Raw genomic sequence first — 20089 nt, forward strand, 5'->3', positions numbered from 1 at the left:
ACCAGATCAAATTCCACCAGAACTACAAACAGGATCTGGTACCATTTCTTCTGAAACTATTCCAATCAATAGAAAAGGAAGGAATCCTCCCTAACTCATTTTATGAGGGCAGTATCATCCTGATACTAAAGCCTGACAGAGACCCAACAAAAAAAAAAAGAGAATTTTAGACCAATATCCCTGATGAACATTAATGCAAAATCCTCAATGAAATACTGGCAAACCGAATCCAACAGCACATCAAAAGCTTATCCACCTTGATCAAGTTGGCTTCATCCCTGGGATGAAAGACTGGTTCAACATACATAAATTAATAAAGGTAATCCATCATATAAACAGAATCAAAGACAAAAACCACATGATTATCGCAATAGATGCAGAAAAGGCCTTTGACAAAATTCAACAGCCCTTCATGCTAAAAACTCTCAATAAACTAGGTATCGATGGGAAGTATCTCAAAATAATAAGAGCTATTTATGACAAACTCACAGCCAATATTTTAAATGGGCAAAAACTGGAAGCATTCCCTTTGAAAACTGGCACAAGACAGGGATACCCTCTCTGAACACTCCTATTCAACATACTGTTGGAAGATCTGGCCAGGGCAATCAGGCAAGAGAAAGAAATAAAGGGTATTCAATTAGGAAAAGAGGAAGTCAGTAATCTAAACAATAATAAATAAATCATTTAAATAAATAAAATAGAGATAATTTAGCCAGTAATTTAAAAGTATGTGTAAAAGAGAAATAAAGGGTATTCAAATAGGAAGAGAGGAAGTCATATTGTCTCTGTTTGCAGATGACATGATTGTGTAGTTAGAAAACCCCATTGTCTCAGCCCAAAATCTCCTTAAGCTGATAAGTAACTTCAGTAAAGTCTCAGGATACAAAATCAATGTGCAAAAATCACAAGCATTCCTATACACCAATAACAGAAAAACAGAGAGCCAAATCATGAGTGAACCCTCATTCACAATTGCTACAAAGAGCATAAGATACCTAGGAATCCAAATTATAAGGGATGTGGAGGACCCCTTCAAGGAGAACTGCAAACCACTGGTCAATGAAATAAAAGAGGACACAAACAAATGGAAGAACATTCCATGCTCATGGATAGGAAGAATCAATATCCTGAAAATGGCCATACTGTGCAAGGTAATTTATAGATTCAATGCCATCCCCATTAAGCTACCAATGACTTTCTTCATAGAATTGGGAAAAAAACTATTTTAAAGTTCATATGGAACCAAAAAGAGCCCGCCTTGCCATGACAGTCCTAACCAAAAAGAACAAAGCTGGAGGCATCATACTACCTGACTTCAAACTATACTACAAGGCTACAGTAACCCAAATACCCTGGTACTGGTACCAAAACAGAGATATAGACCAATGGAACAGAACAGAGCCCTTAGAAATAGTACCATACAACTACAATCATCTGATCTTTGACAAACCAGACAGAAACAGGGAAAGGATTCCATATTTAATAAATTGTCCTGGGAAAACTCATTAGCCATATGTAGAAAGATGAAATGATCCCTTCCTTACACCTTGTACAAAAATTAATTCAAGATGGATTAAAGACTTAAATGTTAGACCTAAAAGCATAAAAACTCTAGAAGAAAACATAGGCAATACCACTTAGTACAAAGGCATGGACAAACACTTCATGACTAAAACACCAAAAGCANGAATATATACCGAAAGGATTATAAATCATGCTACTATAGACACATGCACACGTATGTTTACAGCGGCACTATTCACAACAGCAAATACTTGGAACCAACCCAAATGTCCATCAATGATAGACTGGATTAAGAAAATGTGGCAAATACACATCATGGAATACTATGCAGCCATAAAAAAGGATGAGTTCATTCCCTTTGCAGGGATATGGATGAAGCTGGAAACCATCATTCTGAGCAAACTATCACAAGGACAGAAAACCAAACACCACAAGTCTCACTCATAGATGGCAACTGAACAATGAGAACACTTGGACACAGGGCGGGTAACATCACACATGGGGGCCTGTCGTAGGGTGGGAGGGCAGGAGGAGGGATAGCGTTAGGAGAAATACCTAATGTTAATGGGTACAGCAAACCAACATGGCACATATATACCTATGTAACAAACCTGCACGTTGTGTACATGTACCCTAGAACTTAAAGTTCAGAAAATATTTTATAATGTCAAAAATATAAATTACACAATATATGCATACATGTAAGTATATATAAATAATTTACATCTCTAAAAAAAACTGAGTCACAAAAAAAAAGTTCAATTCCTGTTTTTTTCCCTGACTAGGAAAAAAAAAATTCCAAAGAGAATGTACTAGCTATCTGAAATTATTTTGTAAAATTCTTTTTTATGTCATTAAAATTTTTTTAATGTAATTATTTTAAAATTTTAAAATTATGCATCATTTATGTAATTCTTTTGCATATAATTAAATAATGTTATAGAACTCTTACATATTATAAAATGCTGACATAAAAAATAGTATTCCTTAGAAAAAATATAGTGGCCCTATTATTATACTATGACTTTTAAAAATGGAATGCCATCATTTTCCCTATAAAATTTATTTAATGCTGCAAGGCCAAAAATAAGGAAAGAAAAAATTCAACAGATCTTAGTTTGGGCTAGTGAAGTCCTTATGAGGTAACTGAGATTGAAAGTTTCCATACTAAAATTTGTATTAGTTCCTTACAAAATAGGCCGCTCATTTCCTTCATTTGGAATTTATTCTGTGGTTCTTAATGAATGATAATGATAATATTTTAAGGGTATATATAAAATGAGGACATAAAAGAGCTAAAGTAACTTGCCAAAGGCTATACACAGTTCAAGGGAGAGCAGAGAATCTATCCCATATCTCTATGATTTCTTATATCATTCTAATTAATTAAAAATTCAGTTTAACCATGATTACTAACTATATAGATCATAAGTAGTTAACTGTGCTCTTGACTACTTGTATGATTAAATTTTCATAATTAACTTCTTAATTTTAAAATATTCGTTTTCAAAAAGTAACATAAATCCAACTTTACAACAATTTTGAACATAATTAAATCTTTAGCAATTCAGATACCTCCAGGAACCAGATAAACAGGAGTTTTAATGAGTGAAATTTGAAAGACATAAGATAATAGGAAGTGATGAAAACTAGGAGGACCTCATACCCTGTCTAAAAGACAACTACAGATGACTGTTTAATGGAAATGCAGCCTAAAGGACTGTACATTTTTTATTTTTTTGAGACAGAGCCTTGCTCTGCCGCCCAGGCTGGAATGCAGTGGCTCTATCTTGGCTCACTGCAATCTCCACCTCCCGGGTTCACGTGATTCTCATGCCTCAGCCTCCTGAATAGTTTGGACTAAAGGCTAATTTTTGTACTTTGAGTACAAAGTACTCATGTTGCCATGTTAGCCACTCTGGTCTTGAACTCCTGGCCTCAAGTGACACGTCTGCCTTGGCCTCCCAAAGTGCTGGGATTATAGGCGTAAGCCACTACTCGGCTATAAAGCATATTTTCATCAGAAATTTCTTGATATTTAAGTGTTGACAACTAATTCCAATTTCTAAAATTTCCTTAACAAACTCCATCTACATGGTATATTTGGCCCACAGGCTGCTGCTTGAAAACTCTATTAAAACATTTCCATTATCACTGTAGGATACTGTTGTTAAGAGTAGGAACATGACCTAAATCTGTAGTGACTTTGTAACATCTACAAACAAGTATTTACTGAATGCCAAAAAGAAATATGAAACACTGAGTGAATAGAACTACATCACTCAAAGAGATCTGAAATCCAAGTAGTAGTAGATACCACAAAAATGAGAGGTGAGTAGAACTCAGAAGCTGTCTTAATGAGTTCGACTATGAAAAACGATTAAGAAGACAGAAGAAAACAGGCTATTCTAGAAGAAGTAATATAGTAACAGGATCAAAGATGTACTGGTGTTATCACTGGTGTTATGACAAAGAATACAGGGGACAGTGAAACATCAAAGGAAGATGTATTTCAGAGAGTAATGAGAAATAAGAGATAGCAAATTTCTGTGGGTCTTGAAAGCTCAGCAGGGTTTAGACTTGATATGACAGCAACTGAAGCAATATTAGATTCTTGTACAAGAAAGTAATACAATTGATCTTTTTTAAAATGTTAATCTGATCATAGTATATAGAAAGGACTGGGGAGCAGAAAGTCTAGTATCTCAGTACTACAGGAGTGAGGTGATTAGTGCCTGGATTCTGTTAGTAGAAACGTCCGAAAGGGTCAAGAGTTTTCCATTAACTCACTTACTTGAATGAATCCTTAGTATTAGCTTGTTCATGTTTGTGTGTGTGTATGTATATGTGCGTTTGCTTTTTTTCCAGTAACAAATTGGAGCTAGCCTGGTATAATAAAAAGAACATTAGTACAGGAGTTGAAAGATCAACATTCTAGGCCTGACACTGCCCCTAAGTAAAGGCATGAACTCAGACCTGTCTCTTGACCTTACTGATCCTCAGTTCCCTAATCTAGCCAATAGAGAGAGACCCATAATTTCATCATTTGAGGTTCCAGATCTCACAACATTTTTCCATGTCCAAAACCAACCATCTGAAGATTTCAGACTTAAAATCTGGTTTCTGACTTCTTTTGAAAAGTCAAAAATCTGACTTCCTTGGGCCCACATTCCTAGGGCAAAACTCGTTGCGGTTGCACAGGGAATCCTCTTCCAGGTTGGGTAAATGCTCTAGTTGCCAAAGTCCCAGCATTTCCTTCTGTATCCTTAGAATGATGTCCAGTGTTAGATGTCATTCATCATGTTTTTGCTGCTGTCTTTGTTACAGTAGAGAAATGTATTTCTAAGCTGTTCTCTTTTACTCAAAGTAAGAAAATGAAAGACAAAAAGAAAGATATACTTCAAGAAAAGTAAGAGAAAGTCATCTTCATGGAAATAAAAAATATTCTCTTTTACTCAATATGCAAAAAAAAAAAGGGTATGTCAAAAAAAAATCACCATTTAATTACCTTCAATCAGCTTCATTTGAGTTTGAGAACCTTGCTCTCGGTAATGGAAAATCATTACAAAATATGTCTAAGGAGTAAAACAATCAGATTTATATTTTAGAAAGAGTACTTGTTAAGATGGAATGTTTATGTCCCCTAAAAATTCATATGTTGAAATCCTACTCCCAAATGTGATGGTATTAGGTGGTAGGGCCTTTGAGAGGTGATTAGATCATTAGAGTGGAGCCCTTGTGAATGGAATCAGTGCCCTTATAAAAGTGACCTCCAGAGAGCTTCCTCACTCCTTCCACCATCTGAGGTTACAGAGAAAAGATGACCTATAAACCAGGAGGCAGGCCTTTACCAGACATTGAGTCTGTCAGCACCTTGATCTTGAACTTCCCAGTCTCCAGAACTGTGAGAAAAAAAAAAAAAATCTGTTGTTTATATGCCACCCAATATATATAGTATTCTGTCACAGCAGCCCAAATGAACTAAGACAGTACTCTAGCTACATGTAAAAACTGGTCAAGAAGAGGGATGCCAGGGGAAAGAACATCTGTTAAAAGAGTAGTATTGTTGCAAGAAGAAATAAGAGCCTAAACTTACATGTTTACAGTAAAGGGGCGGGGAGGATTAATTCAAAGAAGTAGAATTGTTAAGACTTAGGGAACCCAATGATGTTCAAAGAATGACTCCAGATTTTAGGAACGGTTGCACGGATGAATGGTGATACCATTCACTTAGATAGGGAATTCATAGAGAGAAAAAGTCTTGTGGAAAAGTGAAGTAGCACAGCTTTACTCTATAGCAAGAACTGGCAAACTACAGCCCATTGCCCATGTAAAATTTTTGTACAGTCCACAACCCATACATACTTTTATGTAATGGTGAAAGTAAAAGTAATGCAAAAATAATGGCTTTTACTTTTATAAACAGTTGAATAAAATTAAGGGAAGAACATATTTCATGAAATGCAAATTATGTAAAATTTAAATTTCAATGTCCATAAACTTTTACTGGGACACAACTCATTCCTTTGTGCACTGCCTATAGCTGTGTTTGCATTATGATAGCAGAGTTGAGGGGTTGTAACAGAATGATTCACTTTACACTGTTGCTGGATGCACTACAAATTGCAGTGACAGTTATGACTTGTCAAGTGCTTTAAAAACCATAGTATACTGTTATACCACATTTGATCATCCTGTCAAAATAAGAGAAGCATGTCATGCCTTTAAGGCATTTAAAGTAGTATGTGAATTGTTTTATTGAGTTAGACGGCAAACCATTGGCTATACAATATACATCAATATTACCAGACTAAGCACACATCACATTCCCAAGACAAAGGAAAGTTATCATCAGAGAAATCAGGAAAATATAAAACAAAGTATCTCATCACAAGAATTTCCACACACACAGACACAGACACACACACACACACACACACACACACACACACTCACAGCTGCAAACAAATTAAGTTTCTGGGTGTCTCATTTATTATCCAAGCAAGGAAATCCAGTTAACCATGGGGAGTTAATTAAATTGTATTTGGCTGTAGCAACCAATGTTTCCAGAGAAAATAAACTTGTTTAAGAATAACCTTTCAGAGAGAATAACACTATTGGAGATGAGGACACTGGGAGCAATACCAACATTCAACTAAAAAACAAGGCAAAAGAATTGTAGAGGTTTTCTTTGGCTCTTGATGAGCTGGCAGATACTAACGATACTGCTTAGTTTTTTCTCAAGAAGTCAATTCCAAGCTTGAAATCATGGAAGAGTTAGACTCTTTGAAGAGTCTCTATAAAATAATAATAAGCAAGAATATTTCCCAAGTTGAGAAAGCACCAATTCAGAATAACCTGAAGTGGAATCTCTTAAGACGTGTTGCAACTGATGGTGACAAAAATAAATGAAGACCAGAAAAAGGTTTAGTTGAACCAATTTACTAAGTTTGTGAAAGCATAGGTATTTAAAGCTATGGTACTTCATTCTATTATTCATCAATAGGGAAAACAATTTATCACGTATCATTGAACCAGTAATGTCACCAGTGAACTTCATTTATTCTCAAAGATTTAACCATCATAAGTTCTGTGAATTTTGATCAGAAATGGAAACAAAATCTGGACTTGCCTTATGACACAGAAGTCTAATGGCTTAGTGGTTACAGAGTTTTATTGTGATTTTTTTGAGCTCAAGGGCACAAACGAAATTTTCTGAACAAAAAGAAATGCCTTTAACTACCACTATGGCTTTGGAAATTAAAATTTGCTGCAAATTTGATAGTTTCCTAATGAATCTGACTTAAAAGTCAAGGCAAAGCAGTGCTTATATGAGAAAATACTGCAATAAAAGTCATTTTGACAACACTGTTCCAATTACAAGTAATTATGGCTTTATATACTTCCTGTGTTGTCAAATGTTAAAATAAAAAGATCTCCCTCCATACACAAATTTGCAATAGATATATTTTGCAAGCTCAAACTCTAGTTCCTGCAGTGCTTTTCAGAACTCACTGCAAGTGCAAAGGAAATTTCTGTATCTCAAAATCCATTTAACCAAACAATTGAGGAGCTCCCACCTAACCTTAAATTGGAAGTGGTTAATCTGCAATGTAATTGCATACTAAATGGCAAATATCAAAAAAAGTCTAGAAAACAAAACAAAACAATGTTTTTGCCAACAATTACCGCTGTACTGAGAGAATTCTATTAGTGTCTTCCATACAATGAATATGCTCATTAAGATCATATACAATTGGCAGTACTTATTTGTTTGGGGAAAAACAAATGCCTCCAAGATGAAATTTGTAAAATTGCATTACAGGTCTGCATTAACAGATGAACATCTATAATAAATTCTGGTAAGAGGATAACTTTGAATCCTAATAAGTGAAATGTTATCCCAAAAAAAGAACTTCAAAACAAAAAATATAAATAAAAAAAATTTCTTCTCATTTGACACTTGATCTTAGCCAAAAGGCCGAGAAGCGATATTTTCTTTTCATTTGAAAATGAAAACGAAAAGTCTTTTCATTTAGCATAACAATAAATTGTGTTCAATTAATGTTATCATATTTCAAATGCAGTAAAAAAAATTATGAACATTTATGTTCTCTCATATATATTTTTTTCCTTTTCTATTAAGCTGGTGCAAACATAACTTCAGTGTTTGCACTGTTGAAATTTGCTGTTAGATGCTTGAATACATTCTTAAATAAATGTGGTTATGTTATACATCATTTTAATGCACAGTTCTCTTTACAAGCTATTTTCTTATTTCTGAGTTCAAAATGTGTCATAAAGCAGCGGAGACAACTCCAACATCAACAACGCACTTGGCCCAGGAATTGCTAACGAACGTACAGTGCAGTCGTAGCTCAAGAAGTTTTGCAAAGGAGATGAGAGCCTAGAAGATGAGGAGTGTAGTGGGAGACGAGAAGTAGACAATGACCAATTGAGAGCAACCATCAAAGCTGATCCTCTCATAAAGTTGCCGAAGAACTCAATGTCGACCATTCTACGGTAGTTCAGCATTTGCGGCAAACTGGAAAGGTGAAAAAGCTCAATAAGTGAGTGCCTCATGAGCTGAGCGAAAATCAGAAAAAAATAGTTGTTTTAAAGTGTTATCTTCTCTCATTCTATGGAACAACAATGAACCATTTCTCGATCAGATTGTGACGTGCAACAAAAAGTGGATTTTATATGACAACTGAAAAGTGGATTTTATATAACTGGAGAGGACCAGTTCAGTGGTTGGACCAAGAAGCTCCAAAGCACTTCCCAAAGCACAACTTGCACCAAAAAAAGGTCATGGTCACTGTTTGGTGGTCTGCTGCTGATCCACTACAGCTTTCTAAATCCTGGTGAAACCATTACATCTGAGAAGTATGCTCAGCAAATTGATGAGATGTACTGAAAACTGCAACGTCTGCAGCCGGCATTGGTCAACAGAAAGGGCCCAGTTCTTCTTCATGACAACGTCTGACCACAGATCGCACAAAGCTTCAAAAGTTGAATGAATTGGGCTACGAAGTTTTGCCTCATCTGCCATATTCACTTGACCTCTCGCCAACTGACTACTACTTCTTCAAGCATCTCAACAACTTTTAGCAGGGAAAATGCTTCCACAATCAGCAGGATGCAGAAAATGCTTTCCAAGGGTTTGTCAAATCCTGAAGCATGGATTTTTACGCTATAGGAATAAAGTTATTCCTCATTGGCAAAAATGTGTTGATTTTAATGTTCCTTTTTTATAAAGATGTGTTTGCACCCAGTAATAATTATTTAAAATGCACAGTCTGAAACCACAATTATTTATGCACCAACCTAATATGTAGTATCTTTGATTCCACCTCATGGCCTACAAAGCCTAAAACACTTATCATCTGATCCTTTATGGAAAAAGCTAGTCAGCCTATGCTTGATGGTGGTGCTGTTCCCAGTGTGGCATCACATGGGAAGGTCTTGACAATGCAAATTCTCAGCCCACCCCACATCTATTGAATCAGAACTTCTGAAGGTGGGCCCAGTATTTTTTACAAACAAGCTCTTCAAGTGATTCTATGCAAGTTAAAGTTTGAGAACCATTGCTCTAAATCAGGATGTTGGAGTGTTAGTTGTCCCCTTGAATAAATTATTTAATTCTTTGATTTGGTAAAATGGAGACAGTGTCACCTACTTCATAGAATTGTTGAAAGGATTAAAATCCAGTTTTAAAAATATGTAAAGTGTAGCATAACTGACATCAATAATTCCTAATAAATGGTAATTACGAACTCAATGGTGTACTACAGCCCTCTGTACTACCCCATGAGATATAATTATTAAATTTTCAGGATTTTTACGAGGCAGTTATTAAAAGCCATTATTGAAATTATATAAACATAAATGAGTTACACTAAAACAAGAATTAACACTCAAAACCATCACTACTTACTTTACACTTTACTATTACATGTGCTAATGAGATTATGTCTATATGGTGGATATGGTATATAACGACATGCTACCTCTTATCTCTTCTCAACTCTGCATTCAGTGACACTATTTTAGTAGCTTGAAATTGGCCATGGGGGGAGTATTTACACCACAGGAAATTGACAGCCATCACAAATCAGGGCTATTTTGGAGAAAGGCTTTTAGTTAAACATTTACCAGCACCCCTCTAATTATCATTATTAAAAATTATAAAATGAGTTATATTTTGAATTCAATGAGTTTTAATTAACTATACATGTAGCGAGGTCTACTAATCTGCTAAATACAAAGATGTAGCCCAGATATTAATAAATATATTTCAGTACCAATAAGAACCTAAAATCATTTTGTGAACCAAAAGGACTTTGGAATTTACAAGTACCGTTGAATAACGCAGGCACTAGGGGTACTAATCCCCCTCTCACTCAGTCAAAAATCTACACATAACTTTTAACTCCCTAAAGCCTTAACTAATAGCCTAATGCTGACCAGAAGCCTTACCAGTAACATAAACTGTCAATTAACACATATTTTTTATGTTATATGCATCATATACCATATGCATAAAATACCATATTGTTACAATAAGGTAAGCTAGAGAAAAGAAAATGGAAGGAAGAGAAAGTTTATTTACTGTTCATCACATGGAAGTAGATCATCATAAAGGTCTTCATCCTTATTACAGCCACACTGAGTAGGCTGAGAAGAGGAGGGGCTCATCTAGCTGTCTCAGGTGTGGCATAGGTGGAGAAGGTGAAAGGTGAGGCAGGAGAGGCAGACTCACTTAGTATAGCTTTTATTGAAAAAAAAATCCACATGTAAGTGGAACTGTGCTGTTCAAATCCATGTTATTCAAGGGTCAACTGTACAACCAATCATAGCTAGGAGCTCAATTTAACCACTTCCATTTATAACTATCCTAGTCACTGGTTTTAACTCCTGAAATGCTTCTAGTAACCAAAATGGTAAAAATAGAAGCACTTGAGAGAATTATTTCACCTGCAATTTGAATACAGCATCCGTATCTTAGCCAGCATGGGAAATGGTTTTCTAGGTCATTTATTTAGACAAAGCTAATAAGTTGGTTTGAACCTTAAGTTGCTACCTCAAGTGTACATTACCATTTGAACACTAAAGAAAAACAAGTTATATAGAGATTATGTTTAGGATACCAATGATATGGAGTGTATTTCAAACTTTAGTTTCAGGGAATCACAGGCTTTTATAACTGAAATAGTCTTTATAACTAGTATGGTTTGAATGTTTTGTCCCCTCAAAACTCATGTTGAAATTTAATCCCCAATACAACAGTACTGGAAGGTGGGGCCTAATGGGAGGTATTTAGGTCATGAGGGCTCTGCCCTCATAAATAGATTAATGGCATCATAAAAAGAGCTTACCAGAATGGATTTTCTCTTTTGCTTTTCTGTTGGGTGAGGGCACAAGGTTTCTCCTCTTTGGAGGACACAGCAACTAGGCGTCATCTTGAAACCAAAGACCAAACCTGCGGGCACTTTGATCTTGTAGTTCCCAGACTCCAGAACTCTGAGACAAAATTTCTGTTCTTTATAAATTACCCAGCCTCCAGCATTCTGTTATAGCAGCACAAAATGGACTGAGACAATAACCTATTCTAATATCTTCATTTATTATTTACATCTAGGTAAATACAGGTTCAGTATCCCTAACGCAAAATGCTTTAGACCATTAGTGTTTCAGATTTTGAAATTATTCAGATTTTGGAATATGTGCATGATACTAACTGGTTTAACATCCCTAATCCAAAAATCTGAAACCAAAAATCCAAATGCTGCAATGTGCATTTCCTTTGAGTGTCACATCAGCATTCAAAAAGTTTCAGATTTTGGAGCATTTCAGATTTTGGATTAGGGATCCTCAACCTCTATTTTTATTTTATTTCAGCTATTGAGTTGTATGAGTTCCTGATTATTTTTACATGTTAACCCCTAATCGGATATATGGCTTGCAAATATTTCCCCTCATTACATAAGCTGCCTTTTCATTTTGTTGATTGTTTCCTTTGCTATAGAGAAACTTACTAATTTGATGAAGTCCCACTTGTATATTTTTGCTTTTGTTGCCTGTGCTTCTGGTGCCATAAACAAAAAATCATTGCCAACACCAATATGGAGCTTTTCTCCAGTATTTTTTTGTGGGCATCTTATGCTTTTCAAATTCAAATCTTTTGTTTAAATTTCTGACCCATTTTGAGTTGATTTTTGTATACAGGGTGAATAAGGATCCAATGTCATTCTTCAGTATGTGGATATCTAGTTTTGACAACAGTGTTTATTGAAGAGATTGTCCTGTCCCCACTGTGTTTCCTTGGCTTTTTTTTTTTTTTTTTTTTTTTTTTAAATAAATTTGTTTTAAAACCTTGGGTTTTTTTTTGGCCCTTTTTTTTTTTTTTTTTTTTTTTAAGATCAATTGACTGTAAATCCTTGGGTTTATTTCTGGCCTCTCTATTCTGTTCCATTGATCTATGTGTCTGCTTTTATGCCAGTACCATACTGTTTTGATCACTAGAGCTTTGTAACATGACTTGAATCAGGTAGTGTGATGCCTCGGGCATTGTTCTTCTTGCTCAAGATTATTTTGGCTATTCAGATATTTTGTGGCTCCATACAAATTTTAGAATTGTTTTGCTATTTCTGTGAAAAGTTTCATTGGAATTTTGATAAGGATTACATTGAATCTGCATATCACTTTCAGTAATATGAACATTGTCACAATATTAATTCTTCCAATTTATGAATATGGGATATGTTTATTTAATTCTTCAAATGTATCAATGTCTTACGGTTTTCAGTGTAGAGATCTTTCACTTTCTTGGTTAAATTTATTCCTAAATGTTTTATATTTTTGTAGCTACTGTAAATAGGATGGTTTTCTTGATTACATCCTCAGACAGTTTGCTGTTAGTGTACAGAAATGCTTCTGATTTTTCTATGCTAATTTTGTATCCTGAAACTTTACTGAATTCATTTATTAGGTCTAATAGTTTTTGTCTTTTTTTCAAGGAGTCTTTAAGGCTTTCTATGTATAAGATCATGCTATCTATAAACAGATCATTTTACTCTCCAATTTGAATGTTTTTTTTTTTTTCCTTTTTCTTGTCTATTTGCTCTGCTAGGACTTCTAGTATAGCAGTGGCAAGAGTGGGCATTCTTGTTTTTTTTCTCAAACTGAGACAAATCTTTCAGATTTTCACCACTAAGTGTGATGTTAGCTATGGGCTTGTCATATATGACCTTTACTATGTTTAGGCATATTCATTCTACACCAAATTTGTTGAGAGTTTTGAAAATGAAAGTATGTTGAATTTTGTCAAATGCTTTTTCTGCATCAACTGAGATATCATATGATTTTTGTTCTTCATTCTGTTAATGTGGTGTATCACATTTATTGATTTGTGTATGTTCAACCATTCTTGCAACCCAGGGATAAATCCCACTTGATCATGATGTATGATCCTCTTAATGTGATGAGATTGCAAATCGAACCACAATGAGATACCATTTCACACCAGTCAGAATGGCTATTATCAAAAGCAAAATAAAAAAAAAAAAAAAAAAGCAAAAAAAAGAACAAAAAACAAAAAACAGATGCTGTAAGGCTGTGGAGAAAAGGGAATGTTTTGACACTTAGTGGAAATACAATCCCATTACTGGGTATATTTGCAGAGGAAAATAAATCATGCTACCAAAAAGACACATGCTCTTGGATCTTCATCGCAGCACTATTCACAATAACAAAGACATGAAATCAACCCAGGTGCCTATCAATAGTGGACTGGATAAACTAAATGTGGCACATATATACCATGGAATACTATGCACCCACAAAAAAGAATGAAATCATGTCCTTTGCAGCAACATGGATGGAGCTGGAGGCCACTATCCTAAGCAAATTAACATGGAAACAAAAAACCCAAATACCACACGTTCTCATTTATAAGTGGAAGCTAAGCACTGGGTGTATATATGGACATAAAGATGAGAACAACAGACACTGGGGACTACTAGAGAGGGACAAATGGAGGGAGGTAAGGGCTGAAAAACTACCCATTGGGTACTATGCACAGTACCTGGGTGATGGGATTATTCATACTCCAAAACTGTCAAGTAATATGCCCATGTAACAAGACTGCACATGTACCTTCTGAAGCTAAACTAAAAGTTGAAATTATTTTAAAAAAAAGAACTAATACCAATCCTCCTCAAACTCTTTCCAAACAATGAAGAAAGGGAAATACTTCCAAACTCATTTAATGAGGCCAGCATGACCCTGATACCAAAGTCAGACAACGATACTACAAGAAAAGAAATTACAAGCTAATATCCTTAATAAACATAAATAGAAAAATCCTCAACAAAATACTGGCAAACTGAACTCAACATCAACATGTATTTTAAATTAAACTTTTTCCCCATCAGTTATCCAAACATTTGGCTATATAAAATTACATCAGGTTCCCAAAGGACTGGATCTTCCTCCTTCATTCCTCCTGATGTTCACGACTGGATATTAAAATTTAGGTAATTCTGATGGCTGTTGTCAGTGCCACCAATAACTCCAGAAATGCTATGTTCAATCTCAGGTTCAATCAGGAATTTCTGAAAACATCCAATTTCCCCAAAGTCACCTAGAAATTCCAAGATTCCACTATGAAAGCAAAATCACTTTGGTTCTTAAAACAAATTAAGGCTATTTTAACTTTTTAAATAGTAGTAGTACAGACTTCAGAATATGACTACCAAGGATAGTGAATTCAACCCTTCTCTCATATGAAAAAAGACATATACAAAACAGATATAATGCCAACCGAAGAAACATTTTTAAATTTACCAATCTAGCATCTATGCTTTTTTTGAAATCACAAACTTTAGTAATTACTAGCTTTCAAAAATATTTTATCACCCTGCCTAGACTTGCAAAGATCAGGCAAAATTAGTGTTTATTATTTAGCTATGAAAACCATTCCTGGACTTGGAAATATAGGCAAAATAAAATGACTATAAGTTTGATACATATCTACAGAGAAAAATACAACTCCTAGGAATTAAAAATATAAATTTTTATAATATAAATAATAATATAAATATAAATTAAAAAAAAGTATACCTATAATCTAAAGAAGTCTCAAATTCACAAAGTCTAAGAGTAAAAGTGATAAAACCATTCATCAGTAAAGAGTATCACTTAGGCAAAATGCTGTACAAAATTATAAAATCATTCTAGACTCACTCTGCATGACAGACATTATAAAAATAAAAATTGTACTATACTAAGTCACAAAGACATTAAAAATGAAATGTCAAAGAAATGTGAGGCACTATGTGAAATTAAAAATTATTCTTAGACAAGAAAACAGCACATGTCAGTCCATGTAAAATGGAACATTAAAATAATTTTTTAATATTTGTAAATTAAAATACATTTAAAATTTTAAAATATTTTCTAAAATGTAATATGTCAAGCAGAGTGAGTTAAAACATTTTAAAACCTATGTGTTCTCACAGATCTTTAAACAAGGTGAGAAATACAGCATGACTACACCTAGTGAACCGTTTCCACTTACTATTCACCTAGCCTTTACAACTGACCTCCATATTACTAAACCTCTTAAAGTGGCTTTTTAGAAAAAGATATTGGGTAATATCCTAACCAAAGCACTTAGAGCCTGTTCTCAGTCCTTATCACCCTCCTGACTGTTCTGAAAAAAAAAGACCTTATTGACTATTCACTCTTTCTTAAAACCAACCATATACCAATTCTAGTCTTTCACTCTTCTGTGTTTTTCAGTGTGAAATCATACCATTCCTTTTTCCCTAACTACGGGAAACTTAAGGAACCCCATTCCTCAAGATTCTTACCAGGGACAATTTTCCTCTTTTTCTTTGTTGACTCTCATCCTCTGATGTAACTTCAAGTATCACCTCAGGATATTTGTGGATAACTTCCAGATCTCTAATTCAAATTGTACACTCAAAAGTTAAAATAAATGTTTGTTAACTATTTTTTATCTAGTTTCAGTCAACAAATTTTTCTACATAGCTACTATGTGCCAGACACTAGTGTTAGAAATGTATTCAAATCCCAATATGACAACGTCCTTGTCATCAAGGAGCAGAGACTAAAGGACAGATCAAATAGCCTAACTCAATAGGTACAAAATTGGGTATCTATGTTTCCTCTTCCTGTTAACTGAATATGTATCAGGAAAGTCTCGTATCCTCATTATCACCCAGGCTAAAACCTGTGACTCTTCATTCCATACTCAATGGGTTGCCAAGTAAATCCTATTCTTTATTTGCAATATTCTATTCCCATTGCCATAACCTGGTTCAAGTCATTAAACATTTTCGTCCAAACTCCAACAACAATCTTCTGAAGCGTTCTCTAGTTTCTCATCCAAGCCATCCTGCACTCAACTGACAAATCTGCCTATACCACAGATGTGATCCATCACTTAACTGCATAAAAAAGTTTAGTGGTCTCTCAAAAGGTAAGTCAGGTTAAAATTCTTCAGCTTGGCATTTTAGAACCTCCATTGTCTGGTCATTAGCTATCACTGTACTACGTTTTCATGTCTGTTACCCACTATTTCCTTACCTTTTGCTCTAGCCAAACAATGTTGTTTAATCATATCCTGGAAACTCATAAAATGTTTCCTATCTCTCTATCTTCATTTATGTCATTTCTCCTCCAACCCCAGACCAACTCCATTCTGATTAAGAGTCTCATTTCTACCTTTAAGAAGTTTAATCCACCTTTGGTTCAAATAACACCATTTCTCTAAAACGTTCTCTCCATTCTCTGAATCTATAATATATGTAAAAGTCTTTTATATAACTCATACATTTACTTCTATTATAATTTGTGTGTCATATTGTACACTGTAGTACAGTATACTGCACACTGTTGATATCCAACAAACACTAAACGTATGTTGAATCTGAAATATGACATATACATAAAATAGTAGCTATGGCCATAAAGTCATATAGGAATTTTCTTTCACTCTCTTGTGTAGGAAATTATTGCTATAAGAATATATATATATATTATTTTTTCTGAGACGGAGTTTCGCTCTTGTTGCCCAGGCTAGAGTGCAATGGCATGATCTTGGCTCACTGCAACCTCCGCCTCCCGGGTTCAAGTGATTCTCCTGCCTCAGCCTCCCACACAGCTGGGATTACAGGCGCCGGTCACCATGCCCGGCTAATTTTTTTTTGTATTTTTAGTAGAGACAGGGTTTCACCATGTTAGTCAGGCTGGTCTCCAACTCCTGACCTCAGGTGATCCACTTGCTCGGCCTCCCGAAGTGCGCGCCCAGCCGAGCACATCTTTAAAAATCAACCTTATTTATTTCTTTTGACAAATTAAAAAGCACTTCTCCCTCCCCCCATCATTAACCAGTATACCTTCTACCTTCTTATGGGTACATGAATTGTAATACTAACTTCCTTGGCTCAGATATAAAACTGTTACCCAAGGTTTCAATTTTAAATTATCATATGTACTTACTGATCATACATGAAACTGCCTTACCATTGCCTGAGGTTGACTCAAAACCTACCTACAGTGTACTGGGAGGCATGGTACAATTATACCTTTCTGTTTCTGCTTATCCCCCAACTAGATAATATGTGCCAGTCCAAATGTTTGTTCAGAGACTAAATCTTCAGATGCAAAAGTTGAAAACAATAGGTGGTTTTAAGTTCAACAATTTGCCAAAGATTTACTGAATTCCTATTTGAAAAGCACTATGGGGAACACAAAAAATAATAAGACATTTTTCATCTTCTGGGATTCATGATTAAATGCACAGCACACACACATAAACAACTCCATTACATGGCAGATTATATAAGTGCTAAAAAGCTTCTAACAAGGTACAAACAGTGCTTATGAAGAGAGAGAGATTAACCAAAGAGTATCAGAGATGGCTTCAAAATGAGAGATAGGTTTCTATTTGGCCCTTTTTAAAAATCAAGCAATAGCATTCAAGATTTTGAAGATGATATTTAAGTAGATAATTTAATCTCTTTTAGGTATTTTTATTCACTAGTGTTGTAACGAAATTGGATTTTTTCCACTGAAAAAGTACGGATTTAACATGTAAGTTACAATGTTAAATGGTTTGTTTGAGGCTCACCTGGAAACATAGGAAAATGTATTCTTCAAGCCAAACTTGAACTTACAGTCCAATATCAGATAGGGTTATTGGACATACGGTGTATTTCCTTTGAACATACACACATTTATCTGTGTATGTATGTTCAAAGGAAACATACATAAACGTGTGTATGTTTGACGGAAATACAACGCTTGTCCAATAATCTGATGTAATACCTATTTAAAATTCTACTTTAAGAGAAAGAGTAGACACGCATAAACGGCCCACCCAATTTTTACAGAAATTTGTTCAGCACATCAAGAGTACTCACATTAAAAAAAAAAAAAAAAAAAAAAAAAAAAACTTAACTGAAAATAAAATTCAGAGCTGTAGACCTTTTTTGATTCATACCACCTCCTCCATCAACCCTGGCCTCTTCCAGATATATGGCCAAAGGTCGGGATCAAAGCCTGAAGTATTTGCTGTTCCAGAAAACTCTATGGACACCATTCCCAGGTTTAGATACTTCTTGAAGATTCTGAGTTGCGCAACCCAACTCTGAACGTGTTGAGCACTGTATTAACAGATGAAAGGATCACATTCATCTCAATCTTTAAATAACTCGCACAGAAGGGGTGGGAAAAGTCCCAGTTGACAGATGCCAAGGGAGCAAATTTTAAAAAGAGGAAATTATGACAGACAGGGGTGGAAGCAAACTGGGGAACTTAGTACAAGTCGCTACTATTAAAAGAAACTTTGAGCTCTTAATTACACGATAGCATTCATCAGACGTTTCTGTGATTACTGAATGTAACAGTTAAGCAATAGATGATGTAAAAAAATTAGGTTAAATTTATACATCGTTTTATAAAACATATTTGCTCTTAAATATCTCATCCAAACCAATATCTTCAGATTAACTATAAATACAAAAGAACTAAAATCAGATTATGCAGATTAGACAGGGGGAAGCTGGGAAAGAATAACTACCATGTAAGTTCGGTAACAACGTTACAGGGCGCAGTTTCCTGCTACAGAAGACAGACGAAGGAATCCAAAAAATAGGCTGAGTACAGGAATATTGCACACTGTAGTCACCCAGCACTAATTCTACAGCGAGCGGCTCTATCCTGCCTCACGTTCCTCGTGGCCTCTGACAAGTCATCCTTTCAACCTATGAGGCTGTCCGCTCTCCCCCTTGGAAAATAATTTCCGTGCAGGTTGTAACATCTCCCTCACAAACTACTTGCTTCCACTTCCCCGCCCGGGATGAGGACTCTCCACGACGGGGAAAGGTCGCACTGACAGAGAAGGAAGTTACATGAAGTGGTCGTGGTCGGACCCGAGCCTCGAGCTCAGCAGCCGCGGGGGAAAAGGAAGCGGTCGGCCTCCGGAGAAACGGGGATGGAGCCGCGGATGCGAGCCCGCGAGGCAGGCTCCGTGGTGCCCGGGCACCGGCAGGAAGAATGGAGGAGGGGAGGCGAGACTGCGAGGTGCCGGGGAGCCGGGCGGCGGTCCGGCCCGCGGCCGACCCCACCCCAGCCCGCGCTCGGGACCCTCCCAGCCCCGGCACCCGGCGTGCGTTCCGCGTGCGCCGACTCTACCCGGAGGAACAGCCACCGTCTCACACCCGGGGACTGGAGAAATTCGGCAACTTTGCGCGAGAAATGCTTCCCACCCTGCAGCACGCCGAGAAAGAAAAAAATGTCAGGCGATGACGGGGGAGGAAGGATGACTTACCCATGTTGCTCCCCGAGGGTGAGGAACCGGCGGGGCGAGGCGAAGGTCTCCGGTGCGGGCGGCGCGGCTCTGTGTCCTCCCTCTACCTCCGTCTCTCCCGCAGCCAGGGAGGGACCCACGGGGGGCGGCCGCCGGGGAGGAGCAGCTGGTGCTGCTGCAGGCGGCGCGGCCGCTGCGGGGACGAGCGGCGGGGGGCGGGGC

General features: G+C 36.2%; 1 protein-coding gene across 6 annotated transcripts in view; it reads right to left on the reverse strand.

The window, feature by feature from the left end:
* The window catches only part of RAP1GDS1 (Rap1 GTPase-GDP dissociation stimulator 1), a 176997-nt gene extending 156917 nt beyond the window's left edge, over window positions 1–20080 (reverse strand). For all 6 annotated transcript variants that reach the window (XR_001886304.1, XM_017875492.1, XM_017875495.1 and 3 more), the window contains exon 1: window positions 19889–20080. Coding sequence is in view for 4 of the 6 variants with exons in the window: in XM_017875492.1 (XP_017730981.1) it covers window positions 19889–19892 (4 nt within the window). In the remaining 2 variants the exon portion in view is untranslated. The remainder of the gene's footprint in view (window positions 1–19888) is intronic.
* Window positions 20081–20089: the final 9 nt, after the last annotated feature.

The sequence above is a fragment of the Rhinopithecus bieti genome, unplaced genomic scaffold (assembly GCF_001698545.2).
Source record: "Rhinopithecus bieti isolate Rb0 unplaced genomic scaffold, ASM169854v2 scaffold_6708, whole genome shotgun sequence".
In the NCBI taxonomy this organism is placed as follows: Eukaryota; Metazoa; Chordata; class Mammalia; order Primates; family Cercopithecidae; genus Rhinopithecus; species Rhinopithecus bieti.